General features: G+C 39.1%; 1 protein-coding gene across 1 annotated transcript; it reads left to right on the forward strand.

Annotated features, from left to right (window-relative positions):
* The first annotated feature begins 503 nt into the window (after window positions 1–503).
* LOC134175519 (carbonic anhydrase 3-like) lies at window positions 504–17,271 on the forward strand. Its single transcript, XM_062641570.1, has 7 exons — window positions 504–760; window positions 1,745–1,942; window positions 11,322–11,440; window positions 12,258–12,350; window positions 13,269–13,334; window positions 14,232–14,387; window positions 16,414–17,271. Exons 1-7 carry the CDS (start codon window positions 715–717, stop codon window positions 16,531–16,533), a joined length of 798 nt encoding a protein of 265 aa, XP_062497554.1. The 5' UTR covers window positions 504–714; the 3' UTR covers window positions 16,534–17,271.
* Window positions 17,272–22,665: the final 5,394 nt, after the last annotated feature.

The raw sequence follows: 22,665 nt of genomic DNA on the forward strand, positions 1-22,665 counted from the left end.
GGGAAGGGTTGGAACCTTGCATACAGGAGCTGTTGGATTGGTCCCCTTACCCCCAGCTGCACATCGAGTGTGAAACATATCACCAATGGGTCTCCTGTGGATAGACCCAGCCTTTCCAGACCTGATGCTGGTCTTACGGCAAACAGGCTTTCTGCAAACCACCATAAAAAAAAAAAAAACAAAACAGCCAGACCTGTATGTAAATATAATTTCAGAAGTCAGCCAGGCAAAGCTTCCTGGTTTATGTGTGTTCCTGTCTGTGTGTGTACACACATATGGATCTCGTTTGAACTGAACACTGTACCTAGTTCTGGATATTAGTGCTTTTCCACACTCGATGTTCTTGGCGCCGGGGCAGGCTCCTTTCCCCTCACCCACTGTCCAGGGCGGGCTCCTTTACCCGCAGCCCCGGCACAAGCACGACCATGTTTTCCTACCGGATCCCCCCACAGCGGGAGCCCCTCGACCCCCGTCCCCAGCAGCAGCTCTAACGCGAATCACCCGGCGACCCCGGACGCCTCACCACAGGAGCTACGGGCGGGCAGTGTGAAGCGGAGCGGCTCTGCCCGCCCCCGCCGGCCGGGGCAATGCGGTCCCTCCCGGGTAAGGGCATGGAGTTTGCGTGAGTCTATAAAAAGCTGCCTTGAAAGGAGGCCGCCGTGCTGCCACAGCCGCCGGGAGAGGCTGAGGCGCTGCGGCGGCGAGACCGGCACCATGATTAACCCCAACTACTACCCGTGGGGCTACGACAGCGACAACGGTGAGTGGGGCCGCTGCCCGGCTCCGCTGTGCTGCCAGCTGGCGAGCACAGCCATTCACGAATGGGGGGACTGTGGGCACCAGGCGGGCCTGGGTCGTCACTCGCAGGTGTGGAAGAGGAGAAGCAGGAAGGAGAGGCCTTGCAGAGAGGTCTCTAAGTTAAATAAAGTCAGTTTTCCTACTGTTAATGTAATTTAACATTTGACAGAGCTTTGAAATCCAGCTTTAGGTTAGCCTTGCTGCAGGAGTAGTAGTGCTTGCCCACAGCGCAGACACCATCCTTCCTGCCTGCAGAGGCTGTAAATCTGGCCTCAGTCAGGCTTCTTCCACATTAAGTTCTTGCTAGAACTGTGACGATAATTAAATCTATGTGGCACATTTCTGCCTTCTTTAGGTATCGATGGCCTTTTCTTTCTCCAGATGGTTGCTTGGTGCCACATTGGAATCATACCATCATAGAAACAGGAAATGGTTTAGGTTGAAAGGAATAAAAAGATGTTCCAATGCCCCTGCCATGGGCAGAGACACGTTCCACAAAAACATGTTGCTCAAAGCCCCATCCGACCTTGCCTTGAACACTTCCATGGATAGAGCATCCACAACTTCTCTGGGCAATCATTTGGGTATATCCCATCACATGTCTAGCTACTGGTAGACTTAGAGCGTGCTCCTCTAGTTTCCTTCCTTGATGTATTGTCAGTCTCCTGATAAGTAAGGTATTATGGTTGCTATGAAGGTTTAGGTTCAGTTGAATGACTTGCAGTATCCAGGATTTCAACTAGAATAATCTTAATTGCTACACCAATTATACAGTGAAAATCTGCACATGGCCTAACAACCAGACTATTAGTAACCTATTTATTAGTACATTTAATTGGTGTTCTGTAGCTAGGTAAAGCCAAGCTTGCATTTAATTGTAACATTAAGTGTAATTCATACCTAGCTGGAAAAGGTTGTCTTGATGTTTCTCTGGCCTTCTTTCTAGGACCAGATCAGTGGCACAAAAATTACCCGATTGCCAAAGGACGCCATCAGTCACCTATTGAAATCAATAACAAAGAAGTGCATTATGATCCCTCCCTGCTACCATGGTTTGCTAGTTACGATCCTGGTGCAGCGAAGACCATCCTCAACAATGGGAAAACCTGCAGAGTTGTATTTGATGATTCATTCGATAGATCAGGTTAGTTTTGTTTTCATCTCAAGCTTTCATTATATATTAGTGACTATTTCTGAAGCTGGTTGGAGAGCAGCTCTGAATGCTCATGGCTGTCAGAAGGTCTCTGTGTATTGCTCATGTGTGAAGTGCAGGCTTCTGTGATGCCAGTGCTCTGCAAAACTGGTGGGAAAAGCCTGGGACCGATTTTAAAGGATATAGATAAAATCCTAGGGAATGGAGAGAGCCGCAAAGAAGCTTGGTGAAGGGTGAATTAAGGTGTAAGGTAGATTTCTGAACTTCCAAAAGTCATTGCAGTTGTCTTGCTTTCCAGGAGCAAGGAGTCCAGGTACTATCTAAGGATCAAATTCCATTTAAGCTATTTGAGGTGCCCAGCAAAACACCTTTAACTGTGTATCTGGCTGAAATTACAGTATTTGTAAACTGTACCCATGTAATTTCTGATAAATGAAGTAATGAACCATATGTTGCCACTAAGTCATGGTATTTAATCAGTTAAAACTCTTCGGCATTCATGAGATTTTGTCTTAATAAATTTTATTAGGCTGAAAATATCCAATGTTTCAGATTCAATGTCCAAAATCTTATATCCACTTGTAATTATGACAACAATGTGCTGCATATATAATGCATATCTTTTAAGGGTTACTGAAGTATATATTTTAAAGAGATTCTTCTGTTCTGTTTAACAGGTGCTAGAAATACTTAGTTTATGTTGGCAGAATCACCTACGTTTCATGTTAAATACTGTTGGCTATATTTCAAAGGAAAAAGCATTACTGAAAAGCATGAAATCGCATTACTATGGTGATAAAAAGAAAAATCAAATCCATACCTCACTCTTTAATTCTTGTATCAAGGTCAGCAGAGTTGTGTTGTTTTTTCTAGTACCTGGGATGGTAAAGAAAAGGAAAAAAAAATGTCAATTTCAGGAAAATATTCAAAGTTTATCTAATATAGTGTGCAGATTTATTTCTTAACTGCATTAAAAGCTTCAGTTTCTATTACAATATAACTAGGATTGATGCTATAATTACTAGGAATTTTACTCATAGTTTGGTCTTAAATATATATATGCATGGATTTAATTTAATGGATTTTTAATTACTGAGGTGGGTTTCATGAAGGTAGAGGATCAACATGTATGTAAGCTGAACTAGTTAGTACGCTATCAAAACTCAAAAATGACTGTGCGGTGAAGACTTTCATTAATTTTTGAGCAAAGTGGGAATCTTTAATGTTGTTTGAATAAAATACTAAGCATGATGCATCAGTAAGGAGGTGTAGCTATGGCTACATGGATAATGTCCATGACTGCTACTTGCCTTTTTTTACCATAGAATCATAGAATAGTTAGGGTTGGAAAGGACCTTAAGATCACCTAGTTCCAACCCATCTGCCATCCCTTGTATTTGTTTGGAACAGCATCAGATAGATCAGTGGTTTCATCTTCTGCGTAAATGTCAAAGTAATTATTGTTAGAATTACTCGGATTTTGCATAGGAGGGAGTATCCAAGCTCTACAATCTGCAGCATGGATCCAACACTAGCCACAAAGAGCAGAAAGTTTTGAAATGTTCTGATTTATTTTTTTTTCAGATTAACTTCTGAGTAACTGTTGTATTCTGATCTCAGAAATAAAAAATTACTCACTGGAAAAAAGGTGTAGTTCTCAGTTCTTTGAAGGCAAGAAACATTCAGTGTTTACTGTTATGTTTCCTTTGTTATACTATTGCCTGCAGAGTCTGTGGGTGGTGTTCCTTCTCTTAAGATAATGCTAATTGCAGGACTAATTGCACTGTGCATACTCCTACTGACTTGAGCATGTTTTACGTTTTTTAAAATATGTACAGTGATTTATTTTTTTGTGTAGAGGAATAACCATCTGCATAATACATACATACGTAATAGCAATCTTGTAGGAATGGAGCTTTTATTCCTCTGGAACAAAAACATTTTGTCTCTATCTGTCTGTATCTCTCTGTATCTCTCTCTCTCTCTATGTATATATACATATATATATATATCCTATCTATCTGAATTATTTCTGAGTTAACCAGAAAACTAAGGGCTTCCTTTTTTTCCTGATGTTTTCAGTTAGAGTGGTCATATTCATATACGTAGTTCTATCTAGATTTTCACTGGTGGTAGATGAAATAGGTTGCTGAATAAATTGCAAACGTGAATGGTAAATCAGATTGCTTTGGACGTCTCCAAGTTTTACTTCCATTGTGTCTTCTCTGATAGGAATACTTTGAATATTTGCCATTAGGACAGTTTCTTAAACTCAAATTATTAGAGAGAAGCTTCTGGGGAAAACTGCCATTCAATGTGATTCACATTATGTTGAAAAAGGCCTTATTATTGTTATCTTTGGAGTTAGTCTAGTGTAAGTAATTGAAGAATTTTTTCTACAGCTGTTCATAAAGTCTGGTTGACTTTAAGTATCTGTTACACAGTTGAAGGCTTTGATGACAGATACTTGCTTTAGGTGCTGTGTCCTGCTTTAGCTGCCTGTCCATACAAGTTAATGGATTGTTGCAGACTCAGTTCCCCATTTAACCGTACCTATGTGGAAGAAAAACTGTAAGCACTGTAAGGTCATTTCAGGTGGAGGCTGGAGTCTCAAAATCCAAGAAAGAACTGGGAGCTGTATTCAAAACCTCTTAGGTGGCTGTGCCGAATAAAACCCTTACTAGAACTTGGTTACTTTGTCAGCCTACCACTGCTATGTTTTTCAGCCTGAATGGTAACTCAGACATTCTTTTAGATCCAGCAGTGACTCTGGTTTTGTTTTGAATTAGGGCTGCAATCTTACTTCTACTAGGACAGTCCATTTGCTTTTAAAATTCAAATAGTATTCATGCCAGAGAAGTGTCCTGAGAGCACCTATCTGGTGGAACCATTGTCATGATGCTGTGCGAGATATATAGCTTGCAACTTTCTTACAATTAATGACTCGTTGGCTTTCTTTATAGTACCTTGGTTAGATGGCTAGATCAAGATGTTCAATCATTTAATAAACGTAAAGATATGTAATCTTGTATTGGAATCCAGGCATAGCAACTGAGGAGAGATGCACTAAGGCTATGTCAAAGGGATGCCTTCTTTCATCTTCTCATTTTGTTGTTTTTGTTGTCTCCGTGGCACTTTCTATGGAGGTTCATTGGCCAGATTACTACTTTTAGTGACTTTCTGATTGTTGACATTTCAGGGCTTGGAGTACCTCAGTGCAGGCACACTTTCTTACAAGGCTATTTTGATAGTGTCTGCAGAATCTTTAATTTTCTTATCAAAGGAATGTGTGCCTTTGGAAGTGGATGATGGATAAAATAATTTAAAGTGACAGTTACTGTTCCTTATTCATATCTTTTAGTATGACTTATGCTTGTGGAAAGCACTTCATAGAGTACCACTTTGTGGGAAATCTCACTTATCTTTGCAGGTGAGATTTTGATTATCAGCTTCTGGTGAATAAACATTTATTTGTTGGTTGGCTCTAAAACAATGAGGACAAACTCCATAAAATTTAATTAAAACTAGGAGAAGTCTGTCTATAGATATACAGCTTTTGGTTGATTCCTGCAAAATGTTGCTTAACATTTTGTGTTCTGACCTCATAGCAGCTTTCCAGTATCAGAAGGGGGCCTATAGGGATGCTGGAGAGGGACTCTTCGTTAGAGACCGTAGTGATAGGACAAGGGGTAACGGGTTAAAACTTAAACAGGGGAAGTTTAGGTTGGATATAAGATGGAAATTCTTTCCTGTTAGGGTGGTGAGGCACTGGAATGGGTTGCCCAGGGAGGTTGTGAATGCTCCATCCCTGGCAGTGTTCAAGACCAGGTTGGACGAGGCCTTGGCTGATATGATTTAGTGTAAGGTGTCCCTGCCCACAGCAGGGGGGTTGGAACTAGATGATCTTAAGGTCCTTTCCAATCCTAACTATTCTATGATTCTATGAATTTACACTGGAAAAAGCCAGTATCCATTACAAGAATAGCACAGCTAAATCCCAGTGCTTGTGTAGCTGCGGTACAACGGCTATGCTGCATATCACAAAAGGCAGCAAAGTTAAATTCTTCAGTGTTTGAAACATCTACTATATGTAGTGTCTCGTGAAGGTACTGAGAGTTACTATGAGCACTGAAAAGCTTGAGTACAGAGAATTTAGGAGGTCAGTTTCTGTTAACTTTGAATTTCCATTGTTAGAGATAAAAATGCTTGAACAGTCATGGGTTCAAGCTATGCAGTTACACAGTGCAATGTCAGTTTTTTGCCTCTGGAGATGGGGATTTCAGCCCTGCCACAGATCACAAACAAGGTGGATGGAACATTTCTCCAATGAGGAAAGGCTGAGAGAGTTGGGCTTTTTCAGCCTGGAGAAGACTCAGGAGACCTTAGAGCACCCTTCCAATACCTAAAGGGAATGTGCAGGAAAGATGGGGAAAGTCTTTTTAGGCAAGGCCTCCTGTGAAAGGATGAGGGGTAATGGTTTTAAATTAAGAAGGGAGATTGAGGCTGGACATAAGGAAAGTTTTTTTACAGTGAGGGTGGTAAAACACTGGCACATCTTGCCCAGGGACCTGGTGGATGCATCATCCCTGGAGAGACATTCAGGGCCAGTCTGGATGTGGTTCTGGGCAACCTGAGCTAGTTGATGATGTCCCTGTTCGTTGCAGGGGGTTTGGACTAGATGACCTTTGAAGGTCCAACCCAAACTGTTCTGTGATTCTATGAGTTGGGAGCTGACTGATGATCAACAAGGCACAGAACTGGAAAAGGTGTGTTACAGTGCATGTGAGGGTGGATTGCATGCTGACAGACTTCTGACAGACACTTCTCTTTCCCAGTCTGTCCCTATAAGTTCAAATACAAACAAAAGTAATTCTTCTGCATATCTGTTCAGTGCTTGCTAAAGAAAATTTCAGTGAGAACTGAAATCTCAGTTCCAAAAGCTTTTAGGAAAAGGATTTTATCTCTGCAGTTAGCCAGTACAGAGATCCTCTTTTGAGCAGAGGATTTTTATAACATCTAAAATGTGGCACTGACATTAAAAAAACTGTGAGTTTTATAGTGCACTGTTAGATTCTGTTATAAAGCAGTCTGACAAAGGTAATGTGTCTTTTTCAACTGTCATGCAGTAATACCTTACTAATTTAGTTTTCCTATGGTTTACCAGTTCACTTTATGGATTTGGCAGGATGTGAGGATTATAAATCTTGTATGAACAGTTATTTCTTCTCATGTGTTTATAAGTACAACTCACCTCATGAGTCTGGTGCTCCTTATTGTGATAAACACATAAATGTATTGGCTTTTGCAAATCATAGGTATTGCTATGTGGATATAACTGTATGAGTTTGCAAAGCTTGCTAAAGACACAAGATTAGACAAGTTGAAAATGGTCAGAACTCTTGAGCAAAATGGAGTCACATAGCAGAGAATTTGTAAAGGTAAAAGAAAGGGGGGGGGGGCTGGATATGAGGAAAGCTAGTGCCTGGAAAACATAGGGTTAAAGTACTTTTAGCTTAACTTAGGTCGGAGGTAAAGAACAATGTTTATGTTGTAAGTCTGTGGAATTTAGTGGCCCCACTAAACATGAGTAAATTATTTCACACCATCCTTCTACTTATCATTTAGTTTAGAGACAGTGCCTCCCAAACATCTGCTAGCTTGGGATACTCCTTGTTTGCTCATCCTGCAATAAATTTTGCAGGAAGGTCACACTGTTCTAACCCTTTGCCAGCTATCAGAAAAATTACGGGTATAGCTGGTTTCAGCTAGTTTTGTGATTACTGGGGCATCCAACTGTGCCAAAGGTGAAAAGTACATTGTGAGGAAGACTGCTTACTTCATTCTCAAGACCCTTGCCCACAATCACTGGAGAGCAGTGCGCAGACGCCAAGAGGAGGAGACTTATGATAATAAGTTCCTGGAGCTAGTTATAATATTCCCCGCCTATACGCAGGAATTATGAATATGTATATGACTCATGCAATAGTGAAAGTATATAAACCTGTAACAAATGCTAATCAGTACGCTTCTGGCTACGGTCATATGCCCAGCCCTGTTGCTTTTGCTTTATTGACTTTGTCCCTCAATAAAACCCTGTTATCTCCATTAGAGGAGTGAGCTCATATTTCACATTTATGTTTTTCCACCTGACTTTGACAGTATGCTTTCACAGCAAACAGGGAAGGCATTTGTGTAGTCATTACTTTGTCAATTTTACCTTAATGAGGATAGAGACAACTGACATTAGCGCAAATTAACAACCAGACCCCTACCTAAGATGCTCAGCAAGTAGATGCACGTATTCCCTAAACCTTCTTGTCACATTTCTGTTGTTAAGGACACCCTGCTAACTAAGGTGGAATGGAGTGGCCGTCTCCACTCAAACCACATCACACATTCATTTTGCTGTGTAAACATGCAAAGTGAAATACAGAGGTTTTTTTCTTACATTAATTGCATCCTTCTGTCCAACACCTGCCCTCTCTTGGACAAACATCTGCCTCAATACATCATAAACAGAGCAGCATGAGACAGAACTGGCTAATACGTGGAATGAGTGGAGTGACTCCATTGAGAGTGGAAAAGAAACATTCTTTTATTAGCCAGTTCTGTCTCATGGTGCTCTGTTTATGATGGATCAACTAAAAGGTGATTTTTTTTTATTTTTTTTTTACTGGGACAGATGTCTATGTATGTGTCCATGTAGGATTGCTCTGTGGTTGACCATTCTTCTGTGTGGAAGGGGAGAACATGGAATTTGAGCAATGATTCAGACTGATATGACATTTTTATGTCTGGTATCAGGCACTGCGGAGGGTGATGTGTAAACCTATATAAAAAGATTCAGTCACCGAGCTATGGCTTGATAGGTTGCATTGACAAGACACCAAAAAGGAGAGAATACTTTTCTCCCTTGCCTTCTGGGCTGGTTTGTGTATTCCTGCAGCTGGGACATGCTACTTCAATGACAGCAAGTTTGAAGGAGTTACATTTTGGTAAGTCCGCTATGGCCATCCTGTTGTTTCCTGAAGAGCAGAGATTGGAACAGAAATGTCATGTTTCCAATATTCAGAAGTAAGACCAGCCATTCAGCTAGCTGTGTGAAAAGGATTACACAATATTTCAGAGGACTAAGAGAAAAGCTGCCCATATATCAGGGAAGGAAATGAGCCTGCAGGCTCTTTTTTTAAAAGCTCTTTTTATTTCATTGAGTGTCATAGGCAGAAGCTCAGAGTTAAGTCATGAGGCCTGCTAGAAAAGCATCTTTTACTAAGTGTTTTGTGCTAGGAAAACAGTTATCACAGCCCTAAAACTGCGAGTCTCAGTTATATGAGTATTTCCTATGAAATAATTGTTAGACTAATTCCCTGATACATATAAATATGTAAATATATAAAAATAAAGCTATATTTTAACACCACTGAAAAACAAAGATACTGTAGTTTCTTTTATAAACTTTTATAAACTTTTACTTCATATTTTACTTTATTTTTTTTCCTAACTGTTTCTAATGTGTATTCATGTTAGTATTTTCTGAATACAAAAATCCAAGAGGATAAAGATACCTTCAGAATTTAGGTTCCAAGCCACACGTTTTTAAAAAAATAAAGATTTCTTTTACTGTCTTTGAGCTATGCAGGCGTACTTTGGGATTTTTTATGTTTTAGATATTGGAGAAAGTCATTCTTGCAACTGTTTTGTTTACCTTCTTTAAAATATAGCAAAATTTAATTACATTGTAATCATAAACATGTTTTTCCATGATTTACACTACTCACTTGCAATTAAAAGAAAGAAAATGCCTTTTTGCCCCGAGGAGATGGTGGTTTATAGGCATCTTAGTATTTGCTTCATTCTGTGTGCTAAGTAAAAGCTGCTGTTTATAGATGCATGAAACAGGAATGTGTTGGCACACAGTGATGCAGAGCTTCACCTAATGCCCAGTTGAAAAGTGTCTGATGCTGGCCCATCAGTGGAAATAATGACACATTTTTACCTTAAACTGGATTATTTGGTCTTACAGATCTATTTTAATGGAGAATTGATGGCCTTCTCAGCTGCTATTGTCACTGTGTCTGCATTGGCCATGGTACTGAACATCCATGGGAACAAGTAAAGGGAAGCTGTTGATAATAGCAGCTTGCTCTTAATGTTCGGTAAAGAATACTCTTGGTACGTTATTTCTGGAGATGATAGTGGATTTCATTCCTTTTTAGATTTAAGGATATTTTTCTCTAACATATAAAAGACCTGCTCTTGAGAACTGCGGAATGGCTTATAAGGATGTTATAACTTCTGTCTCCAAATAAAGTGAGTGAGGATTGAATATTAATTAGTATTTGGTGAATGTAAAAAGTTCTTCCCTTTTATTGTGAGACCATTTCAAATACATCACCTTAATTTAGGATATAATGTAAAAATGTGTAAAAAAATGTAAAAGTTTATTTAGAATACAGAGTATTGTTCATCACAGGCTGAACTCTTCTTTAGGGAAATAACTTGCATTCTCAGAGCTTGCTTTTCTGGCTCATTTGCTGGTTTTATTTTCCTTTTCCACTGCTGAAGGGTGCAGCTATTATAGCAGAAGCAGCATCAGTAATGTCGTTGCTTTTAAAACAAATAAATCATAGCCTGCAGTAAGGGACAAAACTTGTGGTGTTTTGTGGGAGTTTATCATCTAGTCCTTCAGTAGCTGATCTTAATCACGGCTATTTTTGTTTGCTTTGATATAGGTAGATATTACATGGATTTCAGGGGAAGATTAAAGCATCTAAATTTAGGTGGTTTATGTGGGCTTTTAAAAGTAGGTGGGTTATATCTCTAAACATTCTAGTCAACAGAGATGCAGCCACACTTAATCAGTGGAGTCCAGAGAGCAATTCAGGTCACCATATGTTGAGTATCTACCTTAAGGCAAACAGAATTAACTCTAGAAGGTTTACTGTTCTGATTAGGGGCTTACTTCCCAAACATAGGTATCCCATGCTATTTTTGATAACCCAGTGTACTCACCTTGCCTCCAGATACTGCTTTAGAAAAGTACAGTTCTACAAATTTTCAACCACATCTTCCAGAGGTCCAGGTGTATTCACAGTATCCCAGAAGGTACTAGAGTCACATTTATGCAACTGCATTAAAACAATGATCTCTATTAACTGTAATGGAAGCCTAGACACAAATAATTTTCATCTGCCTGTAAGTGCATATAGCTGAAGATGGTTTCCTAGAGTGCTGCTAAAATCAGTGCAGAGTTACTTAGTACTCTCAGAACATATAGCACCTGTAATAAATATTTTTAATACATATATATTTCTTTTAAAATAATTGGAAGATACTTGAGTCTAATGCTGTTGCAGATTATCAATTGCAGTGCTGAGAGGTGGGCCACTTCCAGGAGTCTACAGGCTGCGCCAACTTCACTTTCATTGGGGTTCGTCTGATGACCATGGCTCTGAGCATGTTGTGAATGGAGTGAGATATGCAGGAGAGGTAAGACTCACCACTTTTTTTCCTTTAAAACAGGGTGTAAAATAACATTTGTCATTAGTGTTCAGGTGGGACAAAATTTGTTATTTGTCTGCTTTTCAAGGAGTTCTCTATTTATTTCTAGCTTTCTGTCTATTCTTACTCCCACTGAGTCTTACGAGTCAGGTTGAAGTAATTCTCACTAAGGAAGAATACATGTGAAACAAAAGTTTCCATGTTCTCAAACCAAAGTGGCTTGAAGCGCAGGACAGCAAGACTGAATTACTGAGAAGCAGTGCAAACTTACTAAGCAGTATTCTGAAAGTATAGTGGTATAGCAGATGGTAGCAACAGAAAGGAGGAAGAATGTGTTGCTTTGATTTTCTGCCACTTGGGGATAATAAGGGAGAATGAGAACTGTAGACTAATAGTATGCAGTTCTTACATTCATATGGGTTCTTTGCTAGAATTACTGTAATTTGAAAGCCAAATGGAAATGAATCACATATCACTAGATGACTTTTGAACTGCATGTTCTGCCTGCTTACTTAAGTATCTTTTCTGTGTTCTTCAGCTTTAAGATGAGATTTCTGTTCTTTTTTGCAATTTCTGTATTAAGATGTTTATAGTGCATTTTAAAGCAAATAGTAGCCTAAGTTTAAATATATAACTTATATATGGATTGCTGTCCATTTTTTCTTTTTTTTTTTTCTGAGGGTCTAATCCTCATTCCTTGTTGCACCAAATGCTCTTAACATATATGATGAACTCTAAATTCAGGCTCTGATGGCTTGCTATTCAATAATGGATTTTTTTTTTTCATGCATTTCTTTGCTTCTAGCTACACTTATTACACTGGAATCCAAAATACAGTAATTACCTTGATGCTGTGAGAAGAACTGATGGAATAGCTGTTCTGGCCATATTTTTGCAAGTAAGTAGAAGCATACAATGCTTATTTGTAATGCTACTATAGAGTTTTCTATTCTTACAGGCTTAAAAAAGCAAAACCCTCTGAATGTTTTCTAGGGATCGAACCACGCTGAAGGACTTGACTTTCAGTAATGCATGGTTTTCAAGTTTCAGAGCCTGAGTCATGTTATTTCAAAGGGTATCCAATACTACACACACTTGTCCCAGCAGCTATTGTGTCACTATGTGAGTGGTGGAAGCTGTAAATCCAGATGTATTTGTCCCTGCTTTGGGGACACAATGTCAGGAGTGGCTCTCTGACCAGTAGCAGTCAGCTGTCTCTATGCTAATCATAGTCTGATTTCAAGGACAGATATAGCTTCTAGGCTTTTCATGCACTTTCTACCAGCAGAACTAACTCACAGGCAATACCAGTATCTTATTCTTTTCTAAAGTCTTTGGGGGCATGCAGTCTTAGACTGAAATATTGGCCTTTGCTGTCTCTTGTTTAACTGATATTCACTAGGGATAGAAAGATGGATGTCTATGTTGAGATCAGCAATTGTAGACAGTAGATCTGACCATGAGAACTGTTTTTTTAACTAGACTAAAACTTACTCAATTTCTGTACTTGAGTCTGAAGAGTTAATTATCTTTGTTAGGCTAAAATTTCATGTCAACAGGAATCACTGTATTATAAAATTACCCACAATGCTGAGTTTCTATACTGATATCATTTCTTCATTTGGATCATAATATCTGTTTGGGTATAGACAAAGGCTACAGGCAGAAGACCTAGCTTATTAGGCTGTTAGGGGTGATAGGTGTGGTTAATGAATTATAATTTTGTAGTTGATACATGTTTAGATGCATATAAAACAGGAGAAAGAAGAAAACTGATTGAACAGAAATCTGGTTAGCTGGTGTTTCTTCTCTACAGGTAGGGGAAACTCCCAAACCAGAGATGAAGAGAATTCTTGAGGAAATAAATGCTATCAAAACAAAGGTAACCATATTGGGCTTCTCATTATAGCGAAATTGCTGAAAACCATCAGGACAGAAAAAAAAAAAACACCTCAGGAGTCATGACTTTCTAGGTTTCAAATTCTGCTCTGCAACATTGCCATAATGTATTTGTGAATAAAACCATGGGTAGCTTTTCCTTAACAGTATAAGTCCTTCCTTCCATTTACGTATGAGCCTTCTTTGGCTTTAGTGTGCCTCATGATTTCGTGAAAATGAGAGTCATCTTGCCAAATTTTACACCTAAAAAGTAGGCATGGAGTCTTATTCCCTCAGTCATCAGTGACAAAAGAAAGGCACCTTTGGAAATTGGTCCATTCTTTCCTGAAATATGCTGCCTAATGGACCTTTGTAAATGCTGCTGACTAGACATCTGTGTCTCAGATAACATTATGTGATAAGAATGTCATATTTTGTAGGCTGTCTTGTTTGCTATTAAATATTTTAAATCTGGACTACCTGTCTCACTTCATTATATAGTGACCTAATCCAGTGTTCAGTAGATAGACAGAATTTCCATAAGAAAGGAGGCCAGAAGGAAGAGTATTTCTGCAGAGAAATGACCAAAACACATCTGGATGCTGTTTCACATGAGCTAGCTCAGGTACAAGAAGTACCATTATGAAGTTGTTTGTCGTGTCATGCTCCTCTGAGCCCGTCTGTGAGGGTCATTCAGCCCACTTATCTTTACACTGCAACACTATGTCTTGTGTAGATGTGTGCTTAGATTCCTTAGTTCGTATCTATGAAGTACCTGAGCCACTCTGTTTCTTAAAATACCAGAGCTGCATCTTTACCTAATCCTGACTGGAACTGTTGAAGACTTTTCTGTTTGGTTTTGTCTTATTTGTTGGTTTTGTTGTGTTTTTTTTTTCTTAAGGGGAAAGAAGCTCCTTTTCCAAACTTTGATCCTTCAATTCTTTTCCCTAAATCTCATGACTACTGGACATACCATGGGTCTTTCACTACTCCACCTTGTGAAGAGTGCATCACCTGGATTATTCTGAGAGACCCTATTATAGTCAGCTCAGACCAGGTAAATTTCAAATAGATAATATTTTACCCACTTCTTTTTAGTTACATGTCAACCTGATGCAGTGGGACAGCCAGGTACCCTAACTGCTTTGCACACTGAATAAAGCAGGAGTCCAGTGTTCTCACCTTATGCAGCTGAGCATTTCCAATTCTGAACATCCTACTTTGCAAGTGTGTCTCTTATAGCATGCTTCTTTCAAAAACATCTTCTATCAGAATCCAAATTTAATGGAATGGGTGATTCTCTTTGCCACATATTCTAGATGGCATCATGGAAACAAGAAAATTACAGAAGAGCTGTATCAGGTTCTTGATACCCATATTTCTGTAAGGTACACCAGCTACTGTGTACAAATACAATAGAAAGACTTTCCTCACTGCAGAGTGCCTGCAGTCTAAGTAATGTGTTCATAAAAGAGGATTGTGTAACCAATTACTTCTAATCCTAGAAAGCATCCTTGGAAGTGTACTACCAGACAGCCTCATTAATAGTAATTATTTTAAGTGCGTGCACGTGCATTTAGAGTGGATTGCTGGGATGGTTTTGCAGCCAGATGGTAACAGTGTAATAGCCACAAGAGTAAGTGCAGTCACTATGAATCAGTACTCTGCAGGAAAAATCAATTCACTGGGAAACCCTTTGAGATGCAGAGTGGGTAGCCTAGCTGCTCAGATTACTCTTAATGAAAGGATAGGGATTTAACTGTGGAGTAACTATCCAATTGCAGACTAATTTTTTTCACCTTTAGCTGTAGTCTGAATATATGCCTCCTCCCTTCTTTTTTTTTTTTTTGCCAAGTAGGGCAGATCTTCCACAAATAGTAACAAAACCAGCAACTTCTGAATAGCACTTTATGAGTATTAACAAAACTGATCAACTACTTTCATGTCTTACTATTCCCATACAAATTATTCTTCATCTGAAATCTAATTTCAGATTAATAATCCATCTGATGCATATTATACTGGTTAGAAATGTGCCCTCATCATTGTTTAGGCAAACACCTGTCTTCTCTGAGCTGTGTAGTGAAGAGCAATGTTGAGATGCCTGAACTGGCTCAGCCCATAAACTAGAATTAGTATAGTCACAGTGGACTCAACTTTTACAGCACAGACAGAAGTTCTGCTTCTTTCAGACTTGAACTCTGTACCATAAAAGATAGGTACATCAGTCTGTTGAAGCTAGTGGCAAAGTTGATGTGAACCATGCATGGGGCTACATTTTCAAGTGCACACATGGGAAAATGTGTGCATGCTTTTAATGGTAAGCCATTAGACAAGGAAGTATCAAGTGTCTGAATCACTGCTGCCATGTTATCTAATGTTGTTCATGGCAGTGACAACAAATGAACATAATGTATCTGTGAGTAAGTATATGTGCTGTATCCCTTGAAAATCAGAAAGCAGCAGAGGAAGAGCATTACACAGTTTTGAAGAGGATGGGCAGGACTCTTTGTACAGTATCCTTCAAAAAAAACCCATACCTTGGTTAAAAAAATGGCCAAGGAGAGTCAAGCTTCAGACCTTGTTCACAAACCATCTGAAACCAAGTCATTATCCAGATTTTCATTCCTTTTATCAATAATCAACCTTTTTGTGTCACTACAGTAGAATATATCCTCTGCTGCAGACCCAGCATGGAAGTGAACAATTAGTTTATAATTCAGCGCTAATGCATTGCTATTCCAGAGGCTTCTTAACAGGTACTGAGTCAGTAGAAAGGGTTTATTAGGGTATAGGCTGTTCTATTTGCATTATCTGAGGACCTCCTGCAGTTTCTATGGCTCTACACAGTTCTGTAGACAGTAGATAAATGACAGTATTTTTCACAGTCCTGTTCAGATAGGACCCATTTTTCCCATCTTGAATTTTTCTAATAATATCACTGCTAAGAAAAGAACATGAGTGCAGTTCTTGTGGTGATGGGGCAAGGGACATCTTCACAACTTTGATGTCTCCTTGGCTTAATTGTTGGGCTGTGGATTTGATCCCAAGGGCATCAGACACTGATTTCTGGTCTCCTGCAGATGGCGAAGCTCCGCAGCCTATCCAAGAATGCTGAGAATGAACCTAATCTTCCCCTGGTTGATAACTGGCGCCCAACGCAGCCTCGGTATTTCAGGATGGTGAGCGCATCATTCCTCTAGGACCTGGCTCAAGTTGGGTGTCCCTGAATGAAGGGACATCTGGAACTAAGAGATGGTTTTGGTTTGTGTCCTCTGTTGCATTTAGACAGAACTCCATCTGTAGGTCTGGAGGGTGAAATTTTGAGTCATGAAATGTGAATTTCACTTTCAGAGCATAATATTTACTTAGACAAATCCTATCATTAAAATGTAAGTAGAGAATCTGTTTGGGTCTTCATTACTGCTTTAGCATTAACTTTCATTAATAGTACAAAGGAAGAAAGAACATGCTACTAACAACTACAAAACCATTTCCTATTGCCCACATGTTGCTTGATGCTTGCCTTATTCCATGCTAAATAGGTTGAACTTAAGAGAATTGTTTTCAGCATAAACCCATGTTCTTCAGTAGCTGTTTTCAGCATTATCCATGTCCTGTTCTGAGCTGCACTAGTTAATGCACAAGGCATCCTTGTAAGTAAAGGAGAGCACTCTTTTGGTATTTTATACTCACATAAAATATGAAAGGACAGAAAGTTGCTTCATAACCATTGATAAAGAACTCAGCTTTTAACTTTTAAATAATGGACAGGTGAAACAGAGATCTGTTCTGAAAACTGTATTCAAAGAGTTATATGTAGTTAAAACTGTGGAAGGGAGCTGTTTCTGTTTGTATCACAATTGGTTGTCCATACTAGAAAACTAATTTGCATTTTAATGTAATAATCAAAGGGACATGGATTTTGAGTAGTGGATCTTCATATTTTCTTTGTGTATGCTAGTGGTTTTCTGTGTAAAAGGTGTTAGGAAGAGATCTTAATCTTTTTGTGTTGTTTTTTTTTTTGAGGCATATTCTCACTTTATTTGCAAATAAAGTCCTGCTATCAATGAGATTTGTGCATAAATGTCTGGAAACGTAGTTTGACTCTCCTGATGAAAATGCAGTTGGCCAGGGTGTACTTGTCTCTTGTTTTGACATAAAGAACAGTGAAACAGGATTGTAAGGCTATACTTGAAATAACAGTATTTCTGCATTAAAAAATTCAACAAAAATACATTTTTGTTCTGTTTTTTTGAGAAACATGTAAAAATAATGAAGTTTCAAAGAAAGACTTGTTAGTGCCTCTGTAATACATCTTCATGAAAATCAGTGATGGATTGTATCTTTTTCAGATGTTTGTTTGAACTGCAGGAGTACTGATAATATTTCATGTGACTGCAAGCGAGGAAATAGCATCTTAAATATGCTACATCATTCAGACATCCACATCTATTCTTTTAGTGAGATGACCCTATTCTGACAATGGCTTTCTTGTAATGGCATATGAATCAATTCCTTTGCAAGTTGATTCCACAGTGGATAAGTTCAGGCTGTATCTAAAACCATTAGTCTGAATGGTAATTTGCACTGAGCTCTGGAAATACAAAGCAGTTCTGCTGTGGCAATGGCTGGACTATTAGCTGCCATCTTCTAGGATAGGATGATGTTGCTGAGCTTGGTGGTGAGACAGGGCTTATGCTCCCTGTCTTCAGGTTTCCCACTGTGAAAGTTTCTGGACCATGTTCTCACTTTGCTTTCTTCCTTCAAACAGGTAGTGTTTTGGCTGGGAAATTTCACTTAGTCTTTGTTAGTATTTCCCATTGAATTTCCACATGGATTGCATTGTGTTTTTCATGTTTGCGCTTCACATTTGTAGCCATATTGAGATATGATTCAAATGAGTTAACATCTGTTTATGTTGGATGCACATATTGCTGACTGACACAGGTTGTCTTACGTACTTCTACTTACTCAGATGATTTGCACTAATAAAGTCTATGCAGGTCCCTATGTTTGAAAACATCCATTTTTATTTAAATACTTTATTAAATGTAATTTCTTCTCAGCTGGGTTGTTCTGGGAGAATTCAAAGCTTTGTATTTGACCACCAGTACCCAACACAGTATTAGATGTAGGGATAAGAACATGCTGCTCAGTTGTGCAGCAGAGGAGGGCTTAATCCATAAAGATTCCTTTTTCACATAAACTTCTATGTAAATATCCAAAACAGCATCAGGAAGTATTCTGTGTCTGGTAACTGTTACTCTGAATAGGAATGCAAGTCACAGAACATAACTGACGATGCACGGTTCTGAGAGAATACCCAGGGCTTCCTGCCTTCAGATGAAAATGGCAATTTCCTGATTTGTGAAAATATGAGAAAACAATATGATAAAACACCCTTCTACTTGCTTTTCTCCAGACAATTCTGCAGTACATATCTTTTTGCATATGTGTTGCCTGATTAGAAAAAGGAATTCTGAAGCAAAAATTATTTCTCTAAAATCGGTAATTTAACATGAATTCCAGTATGTGTTTTGTTTTTTTTTTTTATAGCCTGTTTCTTAAACTGGGTTGCATATCTTAGAGCAGGGTTTATCTTCCTTGCAATTTATGATATTGCAAATCTGGAACACGTAATCCAAGGGGTTTATTTAGTGATATGGTGGTCTCCCAGTTGCACTTTGCAAAGGAGCTATCTGGGTGCTGTAAATGAAACTGAGGTAAGCCTCATCCTCTAGAGACATGTTTATTAAATTTTAAACTTAAAGTCAGACTAATCTCTTTAAAGGAATTGTCATTTGACTTTTCATGCAGTTAGCTCCATAATACCTGTATTTATAATTAGTAAAAGGTAGACTAAACTAGGCTCAGGACTGTGTTGACTCAGTTGCAGATAGGAGAAAGTGTGTGAATATGTGGTTTAGTGGTTGTTTTACAGAGCCCCTTCCAGTGTTAATGGGACTGTCTGAAGTAATGATGACAAATTGAGGAAACAATGCTTCAGCAGGCATTGGAAAAAATTGGAAAGTGTAGGAGTAGAGTGACAAAGAATGGGGGGACACTTCAGGGGCACTATACTTTCAGCTTTAACTGAAAGTATAAGGAGATCATTAAGAATGTTGAAGGGAGGAAGGAAGGAAATGTGGGGTGCTGTGAGTCAGCATTTAGAATGCTTTCATATCTGATGCAATTTTCATTTTTCTCTGGCTGTATTCATTGTTATTTTACAGAGGTTCCCCCTTGCTTTTAGCTTGCAGCTTTCTGTAAGTAAAAGAAAAATTAATCACTGGTATGACTGAATTCAGGTCATTGTAGCAATGACATCCCACACATCTCACTTCTACACGCTCATTTCCACCATGCAGTGCAGTCCTATGCACTGCGAGAGCAGGGAGCCCTGCGTTCAGAAGCATCTGGTAAAAAGGGAAAACATCAAATTTTCATCTGGGTGGGCTAGAAAACAGTGAGTTACTACTATATTTGACTTGACATACCACTGCCTGATGATATGACTGATCAGTACTAATTAGGAGCCATCCCTCTGAAACAGAAGTGCAGACATGAGACATGCAGCCACATTGCGTAGCTTTTTGACAGCTTCTTCTCCAAGTTACTTTTTATCCACTACAGACACCAAAAATAATTTGACTTGGCCTAGCTCCGTGGTGCTGTGAGCTTTCCTGAGACTTGAAGCACTTTAAAGGGATGGCTGAACCTGTGTCTACATCACTGGCAGTCTTCAACATGAGCAAGAAAGTGTGCGTGGAATAAAATCACAGCTGCCATAGCACCAGAGACATGATAATGCTCGTCAACAATGAAAAGGAATTACCATCAATCTTAGGTAAGATCTGTCTAAACTTGGTCAGAGTAAAATATACCCATGGTAAACGTGGGAAGTCCATTTTCCCAGGTTGCTCATTGGGAACCCCTTCTCTAGCCCCAGCATCACACTAATCACAGAAGCTATCCTTAGGTTACCTGTATGTAGCTGGGCAGGAAATGATCAACTAGTTCAGCCTCACTTTACAGAGGTCTCTGAGGCAGGCAAGAGGAGGTAGCTCTAGGTACTCATCTAAAATTTTATATAAAAGTAGACATGGATTTTAGTGGGGATTTTAGTAAAAATCTTTCAGGTGATGGATCTTTTGAAGAATTTAGACTCATCAAATCTTCTTTAGATCAGGACCACATTTGATAAAATAAATTTCATTTGTTCTATAGCCAAACTTATACCTTGGAAATTTCACTAGAGTCATCTATACAGAAATGGGTAGATCTTTAGACCCCTTCTTTCATATTGAGTAAGACAGTATTTTGAAAAGTATGTGCATGGCTTTTAAGACCATGAAAAATGAATTTTCTGAATTCTGAAGTTTCAGATTTAATTGGAAAAAAAAACCCAAACCCAAAACAACAGTTCAGATTTCTCCTCACAGTGAACGACTCTTGAAAATTAAAACAAAAGCAGCTATACAGTAGTGTCTGAAGCAGTGCTGCAAAATATGTCTTGCTAACTTCACTCCCAAAATTCTGGGTTTTGTGATGTTTTGCTGAAGGGAGAGGTTTTCTATTCCATGATTTCATCAGAAGCATAGTCTTTACAGCTAGACTCAGGCTGCCATGCATTTTTCTGCTCCTTGTTATAAAGCATCCTGTGGGGAATATGTGGGATCACAAGAAACGATTGGCACAGACATTGTGTCATGCCCACCAGCCATATGTCAGCTCACCAGGGCTGAATTCTCTGGTCTGTTGGCTGGGGAAAGCTATCCCTCCAGAAGGGCATGCAGGTAATCCTTAGTCATGGTCATTAGAGGACTCATCATGTCTCTAGTGGAACATGCTGAAGGCTGGCTTGTTTTGGATAATGTGTCGCTCCCTTGCCTCAAAGCCTTTTTCCCATTGAATAGTCCTGTGCCTCTGTGTTTTTGTAGCTTGCTGTCTGCCTATACATATATGTATATATCAACATATATTACAAAGCACATAAGTGCTATGTAAATACGTGTTCTGTTACTTTTGTTAATGTGGGATACCACTTTGAAACTACAACTAATTTCAGACTCATAGGAGAAAAAGCATCCTTCTAGTAAAGTTAGTCTTGCTTTTACCAAGCCTGGCTCTGGTTGGCTGCCTGCAATATCTGACTGTCTTCTAGAATAAAGTAGCTGAGGGAAATGCTTTTCCCTCCTTTTCCAAGAACAAAAGAAACTCATCAGCTTGGAGCAGCTTTGCTGCTTTCTGAGATCACTATGGCCATTAACTACATTTTGCATTCTCTAGCCAACAAACTGCGGTGTTAATTTTGAATGAGCTAAAGAGGATGTCTGGCTAGGCTAAAGAGGGAGAAGCAGCCGCTGTTGCTCATGCAAGAAAAGTAATGAAGAACTTCATGCGTGGAAGGTCTGAGGAAAGAGCTGGTAAATACTGGGCAGATAGCAGACACATAAAGTGATCACAGATGAGATCTGCAGAACTGATACAAAGACAGAATTCACTGCTGGTTGGTGAAAGTGATAAGGACTCCTGAGCCATGAAAGGGTCAAATTCCATCTGTTGAAAATCAGGATTGTACCTCATTGGTAAGCGTTGTCATGGCCATATCAAAGGCATGAGACCAAATAAAGACCACTTGAGGGGACCTGAGCAAATCACTCCTTTGAAAAGAGAGAAGGCTGTGCCTTTCATTCTATATGTGCTACCATGAGGCAGAGATTTAATGATCTCACATGAAGGCACAGGGCAGCTTGGATTAACACTCTTATTTCGGCAAATCGATGAGATGGTCCCATAGTCACACAGTGCATGTGGCTGGCTGAAACACGTGTTTTATAATGAGGTAGAGAGTCTTGTTCGTTAGATGATAGATGACATCTTGTTCGATAGATTAGACCTGCATTCTTGTTTGTATTCCTGTGGGGAAAGGTGTATGTAGACAGTGTTTGGTTACTTTGTTTTTTTTTCTGGGTTTACTTCTCTTAATGCTACTGTACTTGTTCTACTCTTCAGTAGTGGGGCTGAGTATTGTCTTTCTTTATGTAAAGAAGATGCAAAGAATGACAGCTCAGATGTGTGGAACTGTGTCAGTGAGTCTCTCCTGGAAACACTTGGAAAGCTCTAGCCCCAGGATTTTTTGCATTAGACAATATTCTAAGGATTATGGCATATGGCAGGGAGGTCTTGTAATTATTGTAGTTCACAGTGAATGATTAGATCAGGTTTGTGGCTTTCCAAAAACAGGGATGCATTTACTTTCAAAATGGGTGATCATTGGGAGTATCAGAATGCTGAAGGAAGATACACAATCAGTGTGGATACATCTAGTA

This window comes from Pezoporus occidentalis, unplaced genomic scaffold (assembly GCF_034315485.1).
Source record: "Pezoporus occidentalis ecotype Australia unplaced genomic scaffold, CSIRO_AGI_Poc_V1 ctg69, whole genome shotgun sequence".
NCBI classification, from domain to species: Eukaryota; Metazoa; Chordata; class Aves; order Psittaciformes; family Psittacidae; genus Pezoporus; species Pezoporus occidentalis.

Bases quoted from the DNA above. Each gene is read 5' to 3' on its own strand.
- LOC134175519 (XM_062641570.1), top strand. From the start codon at position 715: ATGATTAACCCCAACTACTACCCGTGGGGCTACGACAGCGACAACG. The intron at 1,943-11,321 runs GTTAGTTTTGTT...TATCAATTGCAG, and splicing joins TGATTCATTCGATAGATCAG to TGCTGAGAGGTGGGCCACTT. The intron at 13,335-14,231 runs GTAACCATATTG...TTTTTTCTTAAG, and splicing joins TAAATGCTATCAAAACAAAG to GGGAAAGAAGCTCCTTTTCC.